Source organism: Protopterus annectens, chromosome 7.part0 (genome assembly GCF_019279795.1).
Source record: "Protopterus annectens isolate FY-2018-M chromosome 7.part0, PAN1.0, whole genome shotgun sequence".
NCBI lineage: Eukaryota > Metazoa > Chordata > Ceratodontiformes > Protopteridae > Protopterus > Protopterus annectens.
The window spans coordinates 1,362,317,740-1,362,343,116 of NC_056739.1; the positions used below are offsets into that span (position 1 = coordinate 1,362,317,740).

The 25,377-nt window shown below is 39.9% G+C and overlaps 1 protein-coding gene across 1 annotated transcript in view; it reads left to right on the top strand.

The window, feature by feature from the left end:
* Positions 1 to 25,377, top strand: part of FAH (fumarylacetoacetate hydrolase) — a 373,600-nt gene that overhangs the window by 106,250 nt on the left and 241,973 nt on the right. Inside the window, exon 6 of the mRNA XM_044077971.1 lies at positions 9,008 to 9,105. Coding sequence (XP_043933906.1) covers positions 9,008 to 9,105 — 98 coding nt within the window. The remainder of the gene's footprint in view (positions 1 to 9,007; positions 9,106 to 25,377) is intronic.

Sequence of the window (25,377 nt, forward strand, 5' to 3'; positions counted from 1 at the left end):
TGCCATCCCAGGCTGAGAGATGCTAGATCCCCTCTAGATTGACACCAGAAGCTAAGCCAGTTGTTGAAATCCATCATCTGTTGTTTATATTGTGGCACTATTCTGGGTGAAGGTAGAATGCTGCTTAGGGATAGGGCTATACCTGTCTGGGACACATAATATGAGAGGTCAGTCATGTGACTCTTCAGATATTCCAGAGAGGTATGTCCCAAGTAATTCCAGAGAGGTATGTCCCAAGTAATTCACCCCAACATGAAGTATGACAGAGTCATAATGGTACTTGGGTGATGAGTGACATGGTGTGATACATTTGTATGTATATTGTTGGCATATTAGGACATGTGTTATAGTGGAGCAGATCAGCCATTGACACATTTCACATTCCACCATCATAGTGGTAATTGTAGTATGGCAGAAGTGTGCAAGTGTCTACATATCAACAGTAAATACTGTGTGGAACACATCATATTGATTACATGGTTACATAAGTCTTGTCTCATATGCATGTTAAACTGTGATTATATACAATATATCACATATTTTGATAAAATTGCAGCCTTGGGGAATTCATTGTATGTGCAGTTGTGTTGCTAGAAGCAAGGATTATTGAGTGAGTCAGCAGCACCAGTGTGACTATTCGCATTTGTGTCAGTAAATTGTCTGCATGAGCCTCAAAAAACTGACCTATAATGTGTCCTGACATGGCATAATGCTGCTCAAACACAGCTTGCCCTTGAAACACATATAGGCATATGTTGTGCAATTGACTTTTGTACATGACATTGTTACAGTTGTATGACTGTGTGCATGGTATCAATGTGTGGAATGTTGCGAATGACCACGGTCGTATGTGTAGATCTTTTCACAATTCAAGTATTCCAGTAAAATTGAAATGTTAAGTGGAAGACACAATTAAGCACAAATGTGCATGTGGATGCCATCAGACGTACCCAACCAGAGTGAATAGGCAATCTGCTAGCTGACTGTTTGTCTCACATGTCACCCCCCCCATTGCCACTGTTCATCAGCCAAAGTACACATGCAAACCTTACTCAGTGTCTATGTTAAGGAGGGCAGCACATCTGTGTGATTTGTATGGCTAATAACGCAGAATGAGTGAGCCGTGACAAGATCATAGATTTCTTACAGTGTGACTCGGAACATAAACCTACCAGACACGGTTGGATTCAAACTTCAGCACAGTCTTCAGATAGAATATGTTCCGATAGAAGGGTGTATATCAACATGCATCCATCTGAGTTTGGGGGGATCATCACCTGATGCATGCATGCATGTATAAACTACCAACATGTCATCATGGAGCTTTTCTAAATGTACACTGTAATATCCTGGCTGCGTGTGTGATTTGTTTATGCTACATCCTTGTCTGTTACATCTGTTAGATGTCTTCAAGAAGGTCAGCAGGGGCATGTATGATGGCAACACTGTCATCCTGCAGAGCCTGACCAGGCCAACGCATTGGACACAAATCCATACAGATATATTACTGCAACACTGTCATAAGTGGCCATAAACACCTATATCACCAAGTGGGTATACCAATGGATCACATAAGTGACATTTAAATGTATATGTTGAAGTGTGTGTAGTGCCTTTAGAGTCCACTGATTAGGTCTGTACCTCAGGGCTGTTTTTGAGACCCTTTCCTGTCCATTATTTAAGTCATAGATGTCAAGAATGACATACACATCATGTGTCCAACCAGCTGTTGAGAGGACTACAGATTGTGTACAATAATTGAATCCAGCTGTGATATTAGTATAATACTGACAGTATCAACACTTAAAAAGATTGCTCTCACAGTCATGATGACACATGAGATGAAACAAAATTATGGGGGATTTGTTACATTATAAAGCAAAGACACAACCCAATGATAATGTAGACAGCACACCCATATGAGCAGACCAAGTGGTATGTGACCTGTGTACTGAGGTAGATGGTTATGTGGAACATCAACCAGCATGTGCCCACAATGGTGGCTACAACTCCTGAGTATGTGCAGGACACCATATCAAAGGCCATTATACTTCCATAGTTGCCATCATCCCAGCAATAACCAAGTACAGTGCAACCTTTTTCATATACCTCCCTACATATCTTCCAGGGATGCATAACTCAAGTGTACCACATTTGCAACAGTGAGCTCTGAAGGTGCAGGACCCCCATCAAGGTGTTATACCAGATGCATGTGTGATACTTGCTCTGGTGATGCACTCAGTACATACATAGCTGATTTACAACATTGATGGCATGGGTTACGTTCATGACACTGTGAATTGTGCCGTATATATGTATGTATGCCATGCATGCCAGTCAGCTAGCATGGATTGATCATAATCTCTCATACAGGTATAGCAGTGTCAGGATACTGTGCTTGATTCCCCTCATAGATTGCTGACAACTCATAATCGTTGTACAAGTATGTTCGTGCAGATCTATGATCACTCTCGATTACATATGTTATGTGAGAGACCTGGGATTATTGTTGGTATTATTCTGATATTGTCCATGATTGTGAGTGCTTCTGTTCACTGTTGTCCATGAGCCTGTAACTGTGTCCCACTTGGTGGAGACCTCTGCTGACATTACAGTCGTATTCAGGCGGCTCATTTTACACTGCTTCACAATATGCACCTAACCCTATCCCTGATATATGTGAATTCATGATATACATTCAGGGGTACAGCTCTACCTGTATCCCTTGTACCTAAACACCCCATGGGAAATGAAGCAAGTCTGCTTTTATCAAAATCCTCCTTGATGATGCAAGTTTGACTGTTTTGTGTCTTCTTCAGACTACCCCTTGCTGAAAGCTATTTTCCAGCATGGCAAAGCTTATTTGTACGTGGGATGTTTAACATTGAGTGTCTTGAATTTAGAAAGAGTTACATAATTACTTTGCCATAATTATCTACCGCAAACCATTTCAATTACCACAAGAGACCAGAAGAAGAATACAGAGATCTTTCCTTGGTTTAGTTATCACGGTGATGGATGGCACCACTTTCACTTAACTAGGAAGACTAGACTAGCACACGAAGAGTTCTGAATCACATCATTGCTAACCTGAAGGCTACTTGGGTATATAATGGTAATGGGCTGAGGTTTTTGATCCACTCCAATATCCCAAATAAGTCTAATGGTTACTAGAGAGATTGTCTCTTGTGTCATCACTGGTACCCATAATCTGAGAAAAGTGCACATAGATCTGATTTAAAAAACAATTCCCCAAGTGCCAACCTTACCTCAGGGGCATAAAGAGCACATGCACTGCTCTCCTGGGTGTGGGCTTCCAACATTCCACCCAGCCTGGGATCTGGGACTACATACTGACCTTGCACAAAGATGGCCCTTTGGCCTAGCACCCTAGACCCCTTTCTCACCTCTGTTTTTGTGAAATAGAGTCTTCCAGTGCCCCTTATCCATGGCAAGTGCTTTTGAAACCATTTATTTTTAAAGCACACACACGAGCAGGTGCGCACTCATACACTCACAAGCAGGTATACACACACACACACACTTGCCAAGGAATGCTGGTAGAATTCTCCAATTTCTTACAGCTTTCTTCCGGGCATGGTGGTACTGTCACTGTATGTACGGATAGAGATCAAACACACAAGTCATCGTACCTCTCTTGATTTAACCAAATGTAAAGTGTAAAACTAATATCTCACTGGTGCAACTTTGTCAACCAATTAATACTCCTTTTCAAATAATAAATAGCAATACATAAATAATATATACCAACCAGAAGGTCTTAAGAGTGAGTAAGTAAATCTTTACTTAAACAATGAAAAGGCAAGACAGTACATACACTTTAAATATTGAGGCCAAGGCCATGCACAGAGAATATAAAAATAACAACTGTACAGACTAAATCTATGAAAATTCTGAGATGCAGCTAAATAAATACCCTGTCTGTTTTTGTAGGTCAACTCAACCCAACTACTCTAATTTACTAAATTTATTCAAGGCAAAATTCACACAGCATACCTTCGTAGGTATGTCATCAAAATTTCCCAAGCAAGACTAAATTGACTACTTTCAGCTCTAAATATACACATCTCGTCTCACTGTTTCTTTCCCACATTAAACTGAGGGTAGGGGTTACGTAAGATTACATCACTTATTTTTCCCACACAACAGAAGAAAGACTAATTAAACAATAAACATTTTTTCCAACGTATAGGCCTCCTCAAACAATGGAAAAATCTAGTTTAAATTCTCATTTGAAGAGTCTTGTAATTGTATTTTTATGACCCTTTTTCTTCCCAACTTCAAACTGTTCTGTTCCTTAATTACATGCAAGTAATCAGGTGGTTATTGACAAATAGCAAGTTACACGTTACAAGTTTCATGCATTTCTCTTTTACCCTTCCTCCCTTTTTTCATTCACAATGAATAGGTCAACCATTCCCTGGCATCTGAAAGTAAACATATTACAAATTATATGTAGCTCAAATACAGCTTACAAAGTTATAAAAAGTAAAACAAGAGAGGAAAATACAATACAGTTTAAATCAGTTTCCCTTTCCTGTTAGTGCAGTCACACCTCAGTCTGATGGCATGGTACAGCAATTCAAAGCTGAGTTCTACCATGGTATTTGGAGAGTGAAGAAATAAAAATGTAAACAACTTTGATTATGTCCACCCATTGATGCTTGCCAAAGGAGTGGGGTTGTTAAAGCCACAGAATGTAACTACTGCAATTCTGTATGTACGTGTATGTAGGGAAGTGCTTGGAGCTGTGTGTATATGTGTTTGTGGAGGACGTGAGTGAGCATGCATATGTGTGTGTGTGTGTGTGTGTGTGTGTGTGTGTGGTGTACGTGAGGATGCATGTGTGTGTGTGTGTGTGTGTGTGTGTGTGTGTGTGCGCACTTGTAGTTGCCTGTGCAGAAGTACATTGTGGGTTGCTAGGGGGAACTCTAGCTTACTTCTAACTGTGATGTGTTCAGTTCAGAGACAGTTACTGACCCAGTAATGAGCTTTTGCTCTGTGTATTTTTTGCGTAACTGAATATCTTTTTATTGTTGCTGCATAATTTCTCTGAATCCCTCCACTGACAAATACACAGTGCTGTGGATATATTCCTCTGTTATCGGGGAGAACCTATCATGAAACATATTATAAGGTTAGAGTGTAGCAATATTAAATGAAATTTTAAGTATGAGATGAGTGTAGCAATATTAAATGAAATTTTAAGTATGAGATGAGTGTAGCAATATTAAATGAAATTTTAAGTATGAGATGAAAAGAGCAAGAATGCAAATGAGAAATGTTTATATGATGGGAAGATGAGTGAAACATTGATGTCCACTCTGATTTTTAGGGGGGAATTGAGCAAGTAAATAAATAAATGATGTGACTTATATCGGAGATCTAATGAGTCTGAGGTCAGTACACTATCCGACTATGGCTAGAAGGTCATTCCAAGTCTTGGGGATGACCACCAGAAATGAATGGTCACTGTTTTTAGACTGTGTATAGCCTGGTATTTTGAACACTATCTTTCCATTATTTATAAATTGCTTAATTAATGTACAGCCTTTATGGTATGCTTTTGTGCCAAAGGAAGGGGTGAATAAGATGTTTCGGTCTGAATGAAAGTGTGACGAGACCAAGTCTCGCATTTCTTTAATTGTCAGTAAGGTTTTTCTGTTGATGGCACCTGTCACAAAAGGAAATACTGCCAGTCCAGCTATACAGAATTTTGTAAATTCTTTGTCATTTGTGAATATTGATATGATTCATACAGAAGTGTGTGTAAAAGTGTAAAGTGCTGAGCTAAAATGTAACCACAGCATGCCCTGCTGGCTTAGAACAGAAATGTATATAAACTATTGTAACTGTTTTTACATGTATATGTTTTAACAGTATAAACTAGAACATAGAGGGTTAACTTGCAAAACTTCAAGAAAATAAGTTGAAATTAAATTGTTTTACGATTGTGCTGTAAAAGTTATCCCTCAGTTTCAGTTCAGTAGCAGACACAATGTCTAGAGCTAGAAGCTTTTCTATCATCTTGGAAGAATAGTAATTACTAGGTTTGAGATGCAGGAGTGTTTTATTGCTTTATGACTTTCAGGGTCTTCAGACATCTGAGTGAGATGTATTTTTCACACAGAGATGTTAAATTCTGTTAGTCAGGTGACAGAAAGTGATCTCATCCAAGCTAACTCAGCAGTATTATTTGATGTTATTTTAAGAACGCTCTCGGGGAGAGAGAGAGAGAGCGAGAGAGTGTGTGCATTTTGTATTTTGTGTTTGATCTGGAAACATCCAGTCATCCCCACCTTCTGCACTTCTGCCTATGTGTTGTTCTGTAAGTAAGTTTTTAGGGCATAGTAACTCTTTTAGGTTCAGATAGGAATATAGTAGAGTATAGCTTAGATGTTTATTTATTTGAGACTGTCCTGCACTGTTATTTTAAATATTTCCTGTAATTGCGAACTCAGAAGTCACTGTGAATACCATATTTAGCATTGTCTTGTTCTTTTATTATTTGTTATTAAATATATTTAAACCTATCTTTGTGGCTGATATTTGTGAGACATATTTAAGCTCTTAGGGTACTTGCATATTTATATGGTGACACTGTACAGGCCACTCATAAATAGCCTTGCTTTTGGTCAGACTATCATTGTGATAATAGTAACATTACACAGTAGGATTGGACACCCTTTGTTAAGGGTCTTAAGTAGCTGATAAAGAGTTGACTGGTGGCAGTAGGGTTGCCAACTTTTCAGTTGCCCAAAGCTGGACATTTTTTGTCGAAACGTGAGATATTGCATGGCAAAATATACCCACTGCCAGTGCAAAGGAAAGAACTTCACTTTTTTGATAAATGCTGTTTTAAGTTACTTATTCTATTTCTTATAACAGGTGTTTCAGATGCAAAGTAATTGTCTTATGCAACTATTAAAGAAAACTTGAGAAATATTTTTGGCCTAAAATCTCAGGACATCTGCCATTTTTTAGTTTTTTCCACCAGATACAACTGCCCAAAAAGGGACAGTCCCTCACAAAGAGGGTCAGGTGGTAACCCTAGGTGGCAGTCAGCACTATCTTGTAGTCTGGACAGAAGGGAGCATAGCTAATAAACCTGTGCTAGCCTTTCCCAGGTGTGTGTGTGTCTGTTTGTATATCAATCAGATCTCAAAGTGTGTGTGTGTGTGTGTGTGTGTGTGTGTGTCAGCTACTTGGGCAAAGACACAAAGCACTGGTTGGACAGAGAGGGTACTGGAGGTTTTGGCTTGGCCACTCAGCTAAGATCTCAACTCTGTAGCTGTACCAGTGGGGAGTCTTATTGGGGAGCTGGAGAAAGATGGGGAAACCAGCCCCAGACTGACTTTTACTTTGAGTGTACTTGTCATCCTCCCAGTGTGTACATTCCCCACTATTACCAGTGGTGAGGATTGAAGCTCCTTGATTACTGGGCCAGTGCAGGGGCGTCACATCACCATAGTGTTTTCCTTTGTAGGCGATGGCATGAATTTACAAATTCTAAGGGCATCTGAATTTCTTGGAAGAGCATATTTTGTTTATGGTGGTAGAATCCTCTTCTCTGTAACAGGCCATGGTTGAGATGTTAGAAGCCTGGAAATTTTCCAGCAGCAGAATTGCTTCATGTCTGTCTGAAGTTCTATGTATAGAAATGAATGTAATAACAGGATAAGGACCAGAAATACTCCTAAATACGTGAATGGACAGATATTTTTAGTAAACTACCTGAGAGAGAAGGCTATTATTAAAAATAGTTAATGTAAGAACAGGTTTACTATCAAAATGTTGCATGAACTACACCGTTGAACTATGCTTGCAAAATCAGTACTGCCAAGTTGTCCAGATACCAAAAACAAGTCGAATGATGACATTTCCGACCACTCCACACCTAAAAACAATGGCTAACATGGGTCAAGAAGGGGGTGGAATTTAATGGTCCGGAATATCAGTATTCATTTTCGCATTCAGAGTTTGGACTTTGAGTACATGGATTTGGCAATGTAACACTCAAAATTTTGATAGGAAACCATAAGAATAATATTGATCCTGAAATAGTTTTGTTCCATATGTAAAGACCTTTTGAAACATTAGTAATATAACCTTTTAAAATGTTATGGATCCAGCACTAACTTGGAAACAAATGTTCTGCTTATATTTAGTCAGATTAAATTATTTTTCAATGTACTTATTTGGCATTTAGCTGAATCACCAAAGTGCAATAAAGTAGAGTCATTGAGTACTTTCTTCCTGAGGAGACAGCCTCATCCCCCAGTACATCCCCACTACTTAAATATTACCAGTCCAAAGTTGCACAACCTTGGGGAAGGCTGATAGCTGCAGGAAAGAGAGGTTACACCTTCCATGTGGGTATTTGATGTCAGAGTAGTAATATATAAGTAGCGGATTTGGTACAGGTGGGCTTGCTACCCTATAAAAATGATATAAATAAATAATTTAAGTTTGACCTGAATCAATTAACTGAATTTGACAGAATGTTATTAAAATAATAATTTGGTTATTAAACATGAAGCTGTTTTATTAGACCTTCCCTGACCCTAGTAATCTGCATTCTCCTTGATATTTGCCCTGAAATGGGTGCAGTATGACATTCATATATATTCAGTTTAGTGTATATTATAAAACGTTCACTAATAAGATCATAAGAGAACTTAGAGTGGAGAAGAGTAAAATCTTCATTGACTTATACAGTAGCTGTTCAGTGTTAGTTTCTTATGTCTCCCCTAATAGTTTTATAGCCATCAGTAGCCATCAATGCCTCCAGGTCTAATCATTGCTTGCTTACGATCATACACACAGACATTTATTGCAGGCTTTGCTTGCATGTGTGCACAATGCTTCCAGCATAGCTTAAACTAAGCTCCCTTTTTTATGATGTTTGAATGTCATTTTCAGTGTCTACATTTCTAACAGCCATTTTATTTGCAAAATTTCTTACTCCAAGTCTTTAAACTTTTAGGTTACATCTGCCAGTTGGTTATCATGGTCGTGCATCTTCAGTTGTGGTTTCTGGTACTCCTATTAGAAGACCAATGGGACAGATGAGGCCAGATGACTGTAAGTATTTCATAGTTACACATGTGTTTATATTTCCAGTTGGTACTGATTGATCCTGTGGACATGTTAATGACATGTAGAGTGATCCATTGGACATACTTCAGAAGTGACCTTGGTGTACAGTAGGATTGCAAAGTAATAGAAGTATAGACTTTGGACCATAAAGGCAGATAGATATCAAGTATGGATTAGTAAAGAAATTGCTTTAGCTATCCCTGCCTGCATATCTCTTTAGTTTTATGTCCCTAAAACAAATGCAGTGGGCAGATTTATTCAAATGAGACTTTATGCTGTAGATGTTGAAAGAAATTTTGGAATAAAAGGAATATGCATACAGCTTCAGTCTTGTATGTCCACGGAGATTGTGAATGCGTGTCTTGCTGTGGGGAGCAGTTAAATGATGTGGTGGATCGTAGAGAATGAGCACAAGCAAGAGTGGGATAGTTGTTGTGGTTTGACAGTTCAGATATACAAGGGTAGATTATGAGAGGAGATTACTTAGTGATAGGTAGCTATTTTGTGCTTCCCATTGTAATGCAGTGGTGCTCACAGTGCAGTGTCAGCAACACTCAGCAGGATCTGTAATTTGGAACATAATGAATAAGAAGACCTGATTCCTAATGTCTTGGTGAAGCACTGTAGTAGCCGTCCAAAAATGAGGAGTGCCAAACTATTCTGCAAGTGGTGCCACATATATTAATCTTTCACAGACTGGAGTGGAGGATTTCAGTGGACCATGCTACAACTTCAAAATAGTACAAAAAGATCACCAACACTGGTGCACAAGATCGTACTAAAGATCCTGGGAAGTTCTTATAAGTTTGATTCTCTGTGGATACATAGTAGTCATTACCTGAGGCTATAAAATGTTAATGGTGCTTGTACCAGTGTTGCAAATAACATTGAGGATAAAAACAGTTTAAAGACTAGCATTACCCATTGCCAATATTGTCAAGCATTACAGCAGAAATGTATTACAGCCTAGCAGAAACTCAGTTTAATAAAAAATAATTGAACACTTTAAATAACAAGAGCTTCATCAGAATACAAAAGATGCAACTGATATATGTTTAAATAATGTACCAAAATCATATGATTAGGGACACATGACTAAGAAAAACAACAATTAACATGTATTCACTAATTATCTAATGACTTTAACATTTAATACTGTCAGTTTCATTTAACCCAGTATGCTTGTCGGCACCTACCAATAACTGCCATCTCACCTCCTTGCATTCTAGAATCTAGAATGTTATATTCTTCAAACCCAAAAGTAAAGTCAACATGATCAACAATAAAAACAGACTATGCTTATACAGTGCATTGCTAATGTCAATGTTTTGTAGCATAGAACAGTAATGTCGATAAATTATCTAAGTCAATGTTTTGATAGTTTTCCATACATAAAAACATTCACAGCACACACATTGTGCAACATAAACCACAATTTTACTACTACGTGTGTAATGTTTATTCATAGAGACTAATCTACCATTATGTAAAATTTAACACCTGTCCAGTATCAATAAATGTACAATACCTGCAGCTCCCGCAGGCAAAAGTGCCTTTTAATTTGTTAGATTCAGGTAAAGAAGTCACATGCATCTTTTTTGTTACTTTCAAAAATCTGTTTATCATTTTTCTGCCTTTTGTATGTAAAGTGGGCTGTGTCTCAACAACATTGTATATAGTTTGATGAAATTATTTTCCAGTTGTTAAGTTACTTCTTAATCACATTTTTAATCTTGTATTTGTCTACAAAAACAAGAAGTAAAAAAATTCTCCAAAACATTTGATTACTGTTTACTTGTATTCTATGGCAGTCCACTTATTATAACAGAAAGTACAGTTGTGTAAGTAAACTTACCATACAGTAGATGTTTGAATGATCAGTAATGCAGTAGCCCAAGCTATATGGGTTATACCCTCCAAGGATTTAACAGCCAGACAGCTTCCAAAGCTTTAGGGCACCTTTCTTGTGCTCAAACTGTTAGTCAGCTTGAGCTGAGCTGACTAAAAAGATATGTTTGGGTGCCAAGCCCTTCAAAGGTTTCATGCCAACAGACAGAGGGATGCTGAGCCCTGAAAGAACAATGCTAGAAACAACAACTAAAGTCCACACCCTGGGAAAAACAACACACTAAGAAACGAGAGGGAGGGAGCTAATAGAGCAACAGTGATCATTCACACATCTGCTGTTAGGGAACAACTGTGCAATATTCTTCATATTGATCACTGCTGCAGTGTCCTAAGCTGTATGGGTAGATTACCATAACTTACAAATTTTGGGAGGTTGAAGGGGAAGAGTACAGGAACCACTGGAGAATAGACATAGCGAAGCTTGACCTAGTCCTAGAAAAGGAGTGAAGCTTATAGTGCTTTTAGAAGTCTGTACAAAGGACTGAGTTGCTGCTTCTCGAATACTTCTAAAATCTAGCCCTTTCCAAAAAGTCATAGATGAAGTCATGGCCCTGGTAGAGTAGACCTTCACCCTGTCTGGAGTAGTTTTGATATTGTGGGTATAACAAAAGGCAATAGCTTGAGACAACAGTTTGGAAATGGTTTGTTTTGACGCAGGCTTTCTCTTCTTCTTACCTTCACAAGAAATGAACACTTGATCCAAATATCTGAAATATTAGTTCTGTCAAGATAGTACCTGACTTGTTTGTGGACATCCAAGGTATGGAGATATATAGTTTGGCTTAAGGTTAACTTGGATACCACTTTAGACATAACAGAAGGATTAGTTCTCAAAGCTTGTGACTAAGATATCCTTCTTTCAGTTGTCAGAACAATCAGTAAAACTGTTTTATATGTTAAGAACCTCAAGTCTGCCAGGTTAGCTGGTTCAAATGGAGCAAGTATTTAATTCTGTAACTTGAAATTAAGATCTCAAGGAGGAGCCACTATTTTTCTTGGAGGAAAATCCTTTTCAAAAACTTTATAACGTGAAAATGCATTAAATGAAGAGAATCCATGGGCAGACATGCTGAAATGGTCACTAAATGAATCTTGATTAAGGAGTAAAAAAGGCCATAGGATAGTAACTCACATGAATATTGAAAAAGCAGAGAACACCTAGCCCTGAATGGATGTTGGTTATGTTGTTTTCACCAGCTAGAAAATCTTTTCCACTGCTAATATATGATTTTCTTATAGCAGGCTTTCTTGACTTCATTAGTACCTGCTGCATGTCCTCATTAAACATGTGTCTGTTGGGAGTCGAGACTCAGTTATGCAGGCAGTCACTTGAATTTAAGTGGGTTTGAGGTGTATCATACATCCCTGATCGTCTGTGAATAGATCTATTATGTGAGGAAGCTTGTGGTAATTGTCTCTGGCTATTTCCAAAAGAAGGCAAGATCTCTGTTGCTTAAGCCAGAAGGGAGTCACCTCCGTGATCTTGGGGGATTACTTATGAATCTTCAGAAGAACCCTGGATATCAGTGGAAAGGATGAAAAAGAATACAGAACATTCCTGTCCAAGGAAAAGAAAAAGCATCTGTCTTCCAGGCCTCCTTGCATGGAGTCCTGGAAAAGAATCTTGCCAGCTGCAGAGAGGAGGCAAATGGGTGTCCTCTAGCAACTCCCCATGTACGGATCAAATCTTGGAAGAATCCTCTGATCTAGTTTCCATTTGGCAGGGTCTGCCCTTTTCCTACTTGGCTTGTCTGCCACACAGTTGTGCACTAATGGAAAGTAGGATGATGCCTATAGAGTGGGATTTTGCTGTGAAGCTGTAGCTCAAGCTAGCATGGCTAGTCTGCAGACTGGGTATGACCTGGTTTCTCCTTGCTTGTTGATCTACTACATGACTGTGATATTTTCTTTAACAATTTTGATGAGGTCCCGGGGACCAAAGATGATTCAGAGTTGAATGCCTTGATCAGAGTAAGCATTTATTTTATATTTGTGTGCTTGCATCTGTCCTTGGGGATGAGTAGATACATGTTTAGATTTCTGTTTCTTTTTGACAGGAAAAAATACAGCCAACAGGGATGGGCACACCATTCTGACAAAACAGGGAAACCTTCCCTGCTTCCCTGTCCCAGGCCAGACAAGAGTGTCTCCCACAGAGTGAACCCCAACAGCAGCAGAGGGTGTGGCTAACCCTCAGTCCACAGTGGCTGTAGGTGCTGTAGCAGAGGAGTCCAGGGTAAAAGATGAGTGGTCTGAGGTACAACTAATGGCTACAGCAGAGTGACACACCTGCAGCTGAGGCACATTGCTAGCCTGCTGTGGTGGCAAAGGCTATTTGCTTAACCTTTTCTTTTTTGTGGCTGGAAGAAGGACCGACAGTTTGTTCCATGGTCAAGCTAAAAATAGTGCCTTTTTTGTGTGGAAAAGAAGCACCCAAAGCTGGTAAAATGTGAAGTCTTAAAAGTTACTTTTCACATGGAAAAGGACACATATACTTTAAAACACTTTAGCAAACCCAAAAAATAAAATAAACACAATGTACCCACAGAAAAATGTTTTTACATACTTTAATCAATTTAAACTTGTAGGAAAAAAAGAGCACTCTAATTTTAAAAGTACAATACAGTCTTGTGACAGTCCATTAAAAAACAAACTCCTAGCTTTAAAATATCTTTTCTGAACAGGAAAGTACTATCAAACAAACATTATTATTTTTTAAAGTATTTTTTTCCCCTGTAGGGAACTTACCTGCCCAGCAAATAACAGCACAAGCTGACTGTCGATCCTCAAAAGCCTGAGAGGAGTGTACATTTTTCCGTCTGGAAAGCTCTGAAGTGCTTACCTGCTAAACCTATCTTTTTAGTCTGCTACGCTTGAGCTCACTAATGGTTTGAATGTGTGGAAGGCACCCTGAAACTTTGGAAGCTGGCCAGCTGTTGTGTCCTTGCAGAATACAACCCATATAGCTTGGACTATGGCAGCAGTGATTAATTTGAAGAAAATTTTTATTTATCATTTATTATGCTATTAAAGCAAGTTGATCAGAGGGGCAACCCTGTCTTCGAATAATTCTGTTAAAACTGTAGCTTCTTTCATAAAATCTAATTGGGAAAACTTTCTGGTTGCTTGTGTTGTTTTGTCCTCTAATAATATTTAACTTCATCACACTTTATTCATTCTGACACTACCTTGTATAGAATCAAGATATTACAGCTACCCACACTCCCTCTTAAACTAAACCAAAAACCTACCTCCAATACAACCACTTTAATTCTCTCAAAATACTCCTTTTAAATCTACTACTATCAGGTGATGTACATCCCAACCTGGGACCAAACCACAGCTCCTCTCTCTCTGCTCATTCCTCACATCCCCTAAACTCCACTTCCAGTACTACCTTGCAGACCCTCCCATCCTCTTCCATTGAAAACCTATCTGTTCTATCTTTGAACATTCAGAGTATCTTGAGTAAAATCTCCCCGTTCCATGCCTGGCTCTCCCTATACACCCCTGACATTCTCGCCCTCTCTGAAACATGGTTAAGCCTCACATATCTGACTCAGAATTTCTTCCCCCAGGCTATAACATCTTCTGGCAAGATAGACTTAAGAAAAAAGGTGGCAGGATTACAATTCTATACTCTAATCAGCTCTGCTTCCACCCTCTACCAATCACTCTTTCAAACGTCCACCCAACTGAAGTTCTCATTCTCACTTGTAAACTGAATAATCACAAGAAACTAGCAATTGCCACCACCTGTATCCCCCCAGGAAACAACATCCCTATCATAGAGCTCTTTCTCTCCCGAATCTCTCAGAGTATATTATCTTGGGTGACTTTAGCATTGACTGGAATGCCCTTGATACTGATTCCCCTGACACCTCTATTAATCTCTTTGGCTTCTCCCAGCTAATCTCTGCCTCTACTCATGTAAATAAAAAAAATAAAAATATATATATATATATATATATATATATATATATATATATATATATTTTTTTTATTTACATGAGTAGAGGCAGAGATTAGCTGGGAGAAGCCAAAGAGATTAATAGAGGTATCAGGGGAATCAGTATCAAGGGCATTCCAGTATATATATGTATATATATATAAAACACCGACTCTGGCTCCACAGTAGATTAGGTCCTTACCTTCAACCCTAACTCCTATCACAACCCCTCCACCCTACTTGATATCATTAGTGACCACTATCCCACTTTCATACTTCGACACTCACCTCTATGACACAAATCCCAGCAACACAAAAACTGCAGTAAGCTCTCAAACTTTAATCCAGATGTTTTCAACCACTTACTTTCTACAATTAACTGGCCCTTCCTCTATGGACTCCCCCCTGGAGGAAGCTGTCCTGGTATTTAGCAACATCTTTCTAGACACACACAACTCCCTGGCCTCATTAGGAAAATAAGAATTGAAACCTTGTATGCCCCTGGGCTAACACAAGCCACTTCATAAGAGAGAGAGAGAGAGTGCATGGAAAAAAATGGAAAACAATCTAATACTTCCACTGATCTTCAGTCCTACAGATAGCTTCACAGCTTATCTAAAAAAAGGACACAAGACAATAAATACTATTTCCAAAAACCTGTACATAATCCTCACTCCAACCCCCAAAATTCTGTCAATCAGTAAATAAACTGCTACATCCTGGTAGCCCCTCATCATCTAATTCATGCCCTAACAGCTCTCTCACTGATACTGCTACCTTTCTTAATTCCTTCTTCATTGAGTCTGTTCATAATCTGACCAAAAATGACACCATCATCTACCTAACTCCCCCTTCATCAACCCACCCATCCCCACAACTTATATCAAGTCAATCCTTAGCAAACTTAAAACATGCTCTCAATCAGCTGATAACCTACCACCTAAATTCCTAAAACTTGCTGCCAATTCTATCGCCTACCCCATCTCCATCTTAATCAATAGGTCAATCAATAAAAATGCTGTGCCTGAAATCTGGAAGAAATCCTATGTCATTCCCTTACATAAAAGTAGCAACTCACCTGACTCCTCAAATTTCAAGCCCATTGCCATTCTATCTCCCCTGTCAAAAATTCTCAAAAAGTGCATCTTCAAACAGCTCCTTGATCATCTGCTTACCCCTACACAACATGGTTTCCACCCAAATCACAGTACAGCTACTGCTCTGATATCAGTCACTGATTCTATCACAAATTTTTGTGACAACAACAAGCTATTCTCATGTTTGTTTCTGGACCTCTCCAAAGCCTTTGACACTTGTTTCCCACAGATTGCTTCTATCCAAACTAGCTACCCTTAATCTCTTCAACTCTGCACTTTCTCCAGCTATCCCTCCAACAGATTCTAGGCAGTTAAATGGGAATCTAACTTTTTTCCCCTTCTTACCAGTACAGACTGGGGTACCCCAAGGCTCCATCCTTGGACCCGTATTATTTAATATCTTTACTAATGACCTACACTTTTCCTCTCATCTGTCATACAATATGCTGATGATTCCACCATCATCTCCTCCTCCAGTATCACTCACCTTCACACCCTGACCCAAGAGTCTCTGCACTAAGTTGAAAAATGGCTAAAGTCCAACCAATTGCTACTTAACTGTAAGAAAACAAAACTTCTCCTATTCCTCCCTAAATCTGTCCAACATCATAAAGCTACCTTTACTGTCTGTTTACTTAACAACACCATCATCTGTGTTGAACCTCACACCAAATTGCTAGGAGTTATTATCAATGACCAAGTGAAGTTCGATCTCCATATTCAGCAGTGCATCAAAAAGGCACACCAAAAGTTAGGCCTGCTATATAGGAATAGATGTCGACACTCGTGCACAAATTTTCCTACTCCCCACCCCTTCTTTATGCTGCCACTATTCTCACTAGCATACAATCCAATCTTCTGTCGAAACTGGAACTCGTCTATAATAAAATTGCAAGATTTGTCTCTAACCAACCCTAGCCTTGCCTTGAAAAACCTGCAGTGGCTGGAATTTAATCATCAAATCCTACTACCCCAGCTTCTCATAGCTCCTTCTATCTTACATGAACCCTCCTCCTGTCCCTCCCTCTCTCTCTCTACCCTCATCCAGCCTTATACTCCCAACAGTGCTCTCCATAGCTCCCAACAGCATCTTCTGCAAGTCTGTGCACCCAACAAAAACATTGGTAAACTCCTCTACAAGTGTTAGACAGATCTCTAGCCCCAACTCTTTCAAAACAACACTAAAGGAAACCTCTCCGTATATCATAGACATGCTTATGCTATGACCCAACATAATCCATCTCCCCTCCTATAATATTATTGCAGCAACCTTTTTTCCCACCTCTCTCTGCCTCTGCTTCTAATAAAGTCTGCTTAGAGTCAGTAGTTCCTACAGCTTTCACAGCTGTAGTCTTGGAAATTGGCTCTCCTGTTTTATATAATTGTTACTTTCTGTTTTACAAACATCTGTATTTTCTGCATTCTGCTTACTATTGTATGAAACTTTGTACTATGTTATGTTTTCAATTTAATGATCATATTCTAGTGTGTTGTTTCAACATACATCTCTTGCATATTGTAATTTTAGTTATAACTCTGTGATGTGGTTACTTTTGTTACTTGTACTTTTTGGAGCTTTTCTCCTCGGGCCTCTGCTGAAAAAGGGCTGCTGCCCATTTGGACTAACCTGGTCAACAAATGTCAAATAAATCAATAAGCTTCCTACGTACTATGTGATTACTTGTGAAATGTAAATAAGTATATAATAATGTACTTTTCATAAACAAAATGCTTTGAAATTTAAGAGTTACAATATCCTCAGTAATGATGGTATCTAAAAAGTTAACGACTGTCCCTAGACTGCTGCAAGTAAAATGTGGAAAAAAAGTTATTTAATTCAGGGAAAAACCTATAGAAACCATCATCACTACCACTCCATGTTAGACACAAGTCATAAAGTGTTTGCAAGCACAAACTTTGAGCTCTTGCTTGTATAGGAATTCTTGTTTCCACCATGCTAAAACTTGACAAGTAAAAGATGATGCAGCAATAGCCCAATGGCTACTTCAGATACTTGATGACCGACTTTAGTGGGAAAAAACTTTTAATATTCCCAAATGGGTACACATAATGTTAATCCTGCAATTACTAAATGCCTTAAAAAAAATTATTTATAAAGAGTTTGTGTGCTGTAATCATAAAACTCTTATCAGTAAAATTAAAACGAAAAGTAATTTAAGAAATCTTAGGAATCCTTACCCACTATATTTTGTACTAAATGGTTAAGGATACAATTCAGGGATCTAAATATGAATTGTAGTTTAGAACCTGTACTCTTAACATAAGGTCAAAAATGGGGAAATGTTTAACATTCTTATGAATCTTGGGTATGCCCAATAGTCCTCTTATCTTAGGTTCTATCACTTGAAAATAATTGTACAATTGCCAGTTTAAATAGCAAATCATTCAGAATGTTGTCAACTCATTTAAATTATTTTATTTGCATTTGTTTACCGGGATTGTCCAGCTGGGCCAGAAGTGCCCATTTTCAGTGATGTCCCCGGGAGAAAAGCTCCACATACAAGACATTTCACATACAATACAGAATTTACAAAGACATTTAGTACATATTATTGGCAGCTTATACAATTGGTGAAAAAAGCAGTACATAAGTAATCATTCTCAAATCAAAGATATTATACAAGCAATACAGAGTATATACATGAGAACATTCCATACAAGTAGTTTTCAACTCGCAAAATTTATATAGGACACTTCATGCAGTGGGTGCAAAGCAGATATAGGAATTAATTGGAGACTAGGTACTTACACCTCCTAAACATGTGAACAGTTTAATAGCTGAGCAATAGGCTATGAGTCCTGCTGCAGGAATCAGCAAAGTCAGTGGATATCGTTGCAGATATAAGTGGTGGTATGATATTAAGGTAGGCTGCGAGAGTACCTGAATGTCTCACCTGGTTCAATGGTAGGTCTATAAGGGATAGGAAGAAAAGGCAGTAGATGGGAGAGATCAGTGTTAGGATAGTCAGGGTTAGTAGAAGAGGGAAGTGGACAGGATGGAGAGGCGGAGTAAGTAAAAAGACAGGTGGATGTGAAAGGAGGATGCCAGAGTAGTAAAGTTGGGGTGAGAATAATTGTGATGGTTGAAGTTATATGAGATGTGGTGTTAACACGTGCGCACAGTCAAGATGAGGAGAAGTGTTGTTTCAGAGATGTCTTGAAGAGGGTTACTGAGCGGGTGGATCTAAGTGGTGGGGAGAGGGTGTTCCAAAGTTTTGCGATAGTAAAGGCGTAAAGCATCTGGCCAGCTGAAAGTTTGGGTTTTTCTGCATTTACGAGTAGTTGGTTGTTGGATTGGAGTGGTCTGTTAGGATGGTATAAAGTAAGTATAGAAGATAGAGCAGGGAACATGTCTGGATTATGAATGAGTTTGTGAGCTGTAGTTAGTTGGATAAAGGTGAGATAGTTGGGGAGTTCAAGCCATTTTAGGTTGCGTAATGATAACCAGTGGTGGGATGAGTAGGAGGCATTAGTTACATACTTAGCAATTTTGTTGTAGCATAATTCTAGTTTGGACTTTAGAGAGGACTGAATGTTGGTGAGGAGGGGGCACCATACAAAAGATTGGGTAATGGGAGAGAAGAAGCAAGGGAAAGTTAGGTTGATGCACTGAGTAGATGTTTGTGTCAGTAGAGTGTGCCAAGCTTTTGATGTGTCTTTTTGACTTTGGACTGGATGTGCAGGTCAAATGTGAGGTTTTAGTCTATGATGACACCTAGGAGTTTTGTGCTAGGTACAGTTGATGGTGGTATAATTTAGGGATTGAATGGTGAAGTTCTCTTTTTGTAGGGGTGTGGACTTTTTGGGGACAAAGATTACTAGTTTGGTTTTATTGGAATTCAGGGCAAGATGATTATTAGACATCCAAATTTCGGTGGAAGTGAGGACATTTGGGTGAGTTGGTGTTGTTCTGAGGAGTTGTTTGCAGTGCAGATAATAGTGGAGTCATCTGCATACTGGATGACTGAGCCTTGAGAGAGTGCGGTGTGGAAGTTATTGATAAATATGCTAAACAGAAGTGGGCCTAAAATGGAGCCTTGAGGAACACCAGTGGTGGTGTTTAGGAAAGGGGAGTTAGAGTTCATATGTTGGTACTAAGCTTTCGGCCCTAGGGCCTATACAAGCCTAGCCAAAACAATTCCCTGGCTATTTCTTCCCACATTGTTTACTAACCTGGACTGACGTGATCCATGGGGTGAATTTCCTTTCTCCTATAAAATTGTCAAGGTTCGTTTTGAAGAGGGCCAAAGAGGCACTCTGCTTGACATGTATGGGCAGTCTATTCCAGAGTCTGGGTAGTCTATGGGTCAGAAACTTATCCCTCCAGCATGTTTTGTTTATTGTGATGACAAGGTTTAAATCCCTGGAGCGTGTGGCTCTGAGTGATTGGGATTTCTTTAAGTGTAGCATGTCCAACAGCTCTGGGCTTGACATGGCCTTGTATGTTAAGTAGAGATCGCCTCTGAGTAGACGATATGTGACAGAGTATAGCTGGAGTTTTTTAAAGCAGTCAGCGTAGGGCATCTCCTTTAGGCCTGTGATTCTTTTAGTGAGGTATTTCTGCAGCCTTTCCAGTTGTGGCAGATGTCTTGAGAGGTACATACCAAATGGGGTGTTGTATTCTATAATGGGTCTAATGAGGGCTGAGTACAGTGGGACAATGACCTCCTTTGTTCTGAATGAAAAGCCCTTAGTGATGAGATGTGCCACATAGAAGGATTTTCTGATGTTGTGGCAATGTGGTTATCGAAGGTGAGACCACTGTCCACCTGTGTCCCCAAGTCTCTTATCACATGTTCAGTGTTTAGTGTACTGCTACCTGTGTGGTAATTCACGGGTGCATGCTTTTCCCAAAGGGGATAACTATACATTTCTTGGCATTGAGCTTGAGCCCATGGCTCTGGCACCAAGCATCTGTTTCTGTAAGGCCCTTTTGTAGAGTATCCACATCATTTGGGGATTCAGTAATGGCTCCCAGTTTGTAGTCATCTGCGAACTTTGTTAGCCAGAGTCCCTTAGTGTTGGCCTGTACTTCAGAGAAGTAGATGCCGAACAAGAGCGGTCCCAGGACTGAACCCTGAGGTACCCCACTTGTCTGGAGCTGGATTTGGAGTTGGCTACTTTTACAGTATGAGTTCTGTCAGTAAACCAGTTGGCAACCCATCGAGTGACTTGGAGATTAATGCCCAGCTTAGTAAGTCTGTCTATGATTCCAGAGTGGGGGATGGTTTCAAAGGCCTTGGCGAGGTCCAGATAGACTGTGTGGACCACCTTACCCTCTTCCACGGCTCTGGAGACTGATTCGAAGAAGTCAATCAGGTTCAGGAGACAAGATCGGCCCTTCACAAACGCAAACTGGGTGGGGTCCAGTGTTTGAAGGTTGTCATTGTCTTTGTTTATAAGTTCTGTCATTTAGTTGATTGTTGCCTGTTAGTGAGGTAATTAGTGAACCAGTTTAGAGTTTGAGGTGAGGTACCTATGCTAGAGAGTTTTATTAGAAGGAGAGAGTGGGATATAGTATCAAAAGCTTTAGAAAGATCAATAAATAGTGAAGATACGATTTTATCAGTGTCATGGGCTCGGTGAACAGTGTCCATGAAGGATATGAGGGCAGTGGTGGCACTATGTCCTGGCCTAAATCCGTGTTGGGTGGGGGAGATGATGTGGTTGTGAGTCAGATGGTGAAGAAGTTTAGAATGAATACATTTTTCCAGAATCTTAGAGATGGGTGATAGTATAGCAATGGGGTGGACGTTGGTTCATAGGTGTGTACTAGGCTAATGGCTCTGGAGCCTTTACAAGCCTAGCCCATAGAAGTGCTCTGGCATTGTGCTGTCCAACATTAGTTCCCAGTGCCTCTATCAAGTAGAGCCACTGGAGTAATCCCTGGGGTGAATTTTCTATTTCCCATCCAGTCATCAAGATTTCTCTTGAAGAGGGCCAGTGAAGTGCTCTGCTTGACATATATGGGAAGTCTATTCTAGAGCATGGGCAGTCTCTGGGTTATGAACCTGTCCCTCCAGCGTGTTCTGTTGGTTGTGGTAATGAGGTTCAGGTCTCTGGAGCATGCTGTGTGAAGGGATTCAGATGTAGCATTTTAACAGAGCTGGGTCAGATTTGGCTTTGTAAGTCAAGCGGAGATCGCCTTTTAGTAGATGATATGAGTCAGAGAATAGCTGGATATTTTTAAAGTCTCTTCATGTAGGGCATGTGTTTAAGGCCTAGGATCCTATTCGTGAGGTACGTTTGTGGCATCTGCAGCTTGTTGCAGATGTCTAGTGAGGTACATGCCAAAAGGGGCAACAAACTCCATGATTGGTCTACTGAGGGAAGAGTAGAGAGGAATGATGACCTCTTTCTTCCTGGATGCAAACCCTTTGGTAATGAAATGTGCCACATAGAAGGACTTTCTGACCACATTGGCAATGTGGTAGTCGAAGGAGAGGTTGCTGTCAACCTGTGTCCCCAGATGTCTTATAACGCCTTCAGTGTCCAGTGGGCTCCCATCGATGTGGTAATGTGTGGGAACTGAGTTTTTCCCAAAGGGGATGACAATGCATTTTTTTGGCATTAAGCCTAAGGCCATGGTTTTGACACCAGTCATTGGTCCCAGTGAGGCCTTTCTGTAGGATGTATGCATCACTTGGGGAGTTAATAATGGCTCCCAGCTTGCAGTTGTCTGCGAACTTGGTCAGCCAGAGTCCCTCTGTGTTGGCCTGGACTTCTGAGAAGTAGATGGCAAACAGGAGAGGACTCTGGACCCGATCCCTGTGGGACTCCACTTGTGACTGGTCAGCAGACTGACTTGGAGTCTGCTACTTTCACACTGTGGGTTCTATCTGTGAGCCAATTTACAACCCACCTAATGATATAGGGGTTGATGCCTAGTTTGGTGAATTTGTCAATAATTCCTGAGTGAGGAATGGTATCAAAGGCCTTGACCAGATGGAGGTAGGCTATATGAACTGCCTTACCCCCATCCACAGCTCTGGTAACTGACTCGAAGTCAACCAGGTTGAGCAGGCCTGATCTACCTTTCACAAAACCAAATTGCATGAGATCTAGAGTTTGGAGATTCCCTATATCCTTGTTAATTAGGTCCATGATGATGCGCTCCATAGCCTTTGCATATCAGATCTGTCAGGCTAATGGGGTGATAATTTCCAGGGTCTGTAGTCGCTCCTACTTTATGGAGAGGGATGACTGTAGCAGCCGACATTTGGTAGGGACAAAGCCTGACGTGAGGCTGTGAGTGAAGAGGGCATACAGATGTGGTGCCAGTTCACTTTGTAATTCATGTAGAACACAGCCAGGGATATTGTCGGGTCCCATGAAAGCTGTATTCTTGGCCTTGGACAATGCAGCTTTAACCTGTGCTGGGGTGTCTATGTTGGGCCCCCCCTTGTGTATAGGGAGGATATAAGCTTTTTTCCAGATGATGGGCATATAGGATTCTTGCATAGATCTGTTGTGAAGTATGCTGATAGGGGAAGCAGTTGAGTTGGCTGAGATTTGCAGATAGTTAGCAGGTATATTGTCAGGGGCATTTGTGCATGGTTTGAGTTTTAAAAGCAGTTTTTTAATCATCGAGGTGGGTATAGGTCACAGAGTACAGTTGGGAATAAGGGGTGTACTGGTCTTAGTTGTGGAGAGGTTTGTGGTGGACAAGTTTGTCTTGGGAAAGGTAGCGGTTAGATTGGCTATAGTATCTATGAAATGGGAGTTGAAGGTTGCAGCAATTTCAATGGGTGTTTTATTTGGGTTTGGGCAAGGATTATTACTAGTGCCTGGGCTTAATAAAGGGTTGAGGGAGCTCCAGAATTTCTTTGGGTTTTGCTTGTGTTGATTTTGTAATATAAGGCAGTTTTCTTTTTTGTTTTGTAGCACTAGGTGCTTAACCTGGTTTCAAGCTGTTTGTATTGGGCAAGGTCAGATGGGTTTTTGTTTTTTTACCAGATTTTCCATATTTTGTCCCTGTGTTTCATGAGATCTCAGTGGATCTTGTTAGCCAACTGGCATGGTTGGTCTTTACTCTCTTTCTTTTGTCTAAGGGGAGCAAGATTGTATGCTGAGGAAGGCTGAGTTGAAGAACTCTACTGCCTCATCAATGGGAAGTGATTTTAGTGCATCCCAGTTGATGGTAAGCAACCTTTGGTTAAAGCTAGATGGACAGACGGATTCATCTCTGGTAACCCTGTACTAATGTTATTAATTGTTGTGGTGCATTCACGTTGTATAAAGGCCGGTAAGTGGTCACTTTATACTGTTGGAGAGTGTACCAGCGGATGTGATCTTATTTGGGTCAGACACTAAATTCCAGTTTAGGATTGAGCCATTAGTATTAATTTTATTAGGCCTGGTTATGGTGTTAACTAGCTGGGTGAACTTATATAGATTGATATTGTAGTTAGAGTGGTGTGGGGATATGTCTAGCCAGTTGATATTTACGTCTCCCAGTATGATAGTCTCATTTTTTTTATGTTAGTAGATGACCAGGCAAGGATTTCCTCAAGAATTGGGATGTTATTGCCTGGGGTGTAAATGACTATCACACAGAGGTTTTTGCAATTATTAATTTTAAGGAAAGAAACTAGAAGTCTGGCTGTGGAGAACTGTGGAATGTTTTTTTTATATCGGACAATAGTGAAGGACATGGGGTATATTAAGAGAGATGCGTCCACCTTTTTTTTCAGGGTCTGTCAGCCCTAAGACAGGTGAAATCTGGGGGAAGGAATTCTGTGCCCTTAATATAGGGTTTTAGCCATGGTTCAGTTGCGGCAATAATATCGGGTTTGATGTGGGCTATCCATGCATGGAAGTCAGGTATTTTATTTCTGATGCTTTGTATGTTAATAGTAGTGAGGTTTATTGGTTTATGGGAGTTGGGGGGTTGCAGAGGAGAGGAGATAGAACCTGGGTTGGGATGTATGTCTCCGCATAGCGATAGGTTTGTTACAGGATATGGGAGAGTAGTGTATTTTAGTTTACGTTTTACTTTGATTAGATAATTTAGAGAGAAACTGTTATTGTTGTGGTGATGGTGGGGGAAGATTTTTTACTGTGGTACATAATAATATATGTGTGTTGTAAAGGCTGGCTGAAATTTGTGAGAAGGAAGTGGTGTGTTCAGACTGTATGGGGAGAGAGGATAATAGGCAGCTGGATGAAGAGGTAGAAGAATGATGAGAGGTTAGATGTAGTAGGATATTGAAAGAGAGTGATGAGGTAAGTAGAGTAGTGATAGTTGAGATGGACATTGTAGTATGGGATGTGGGTGACTAA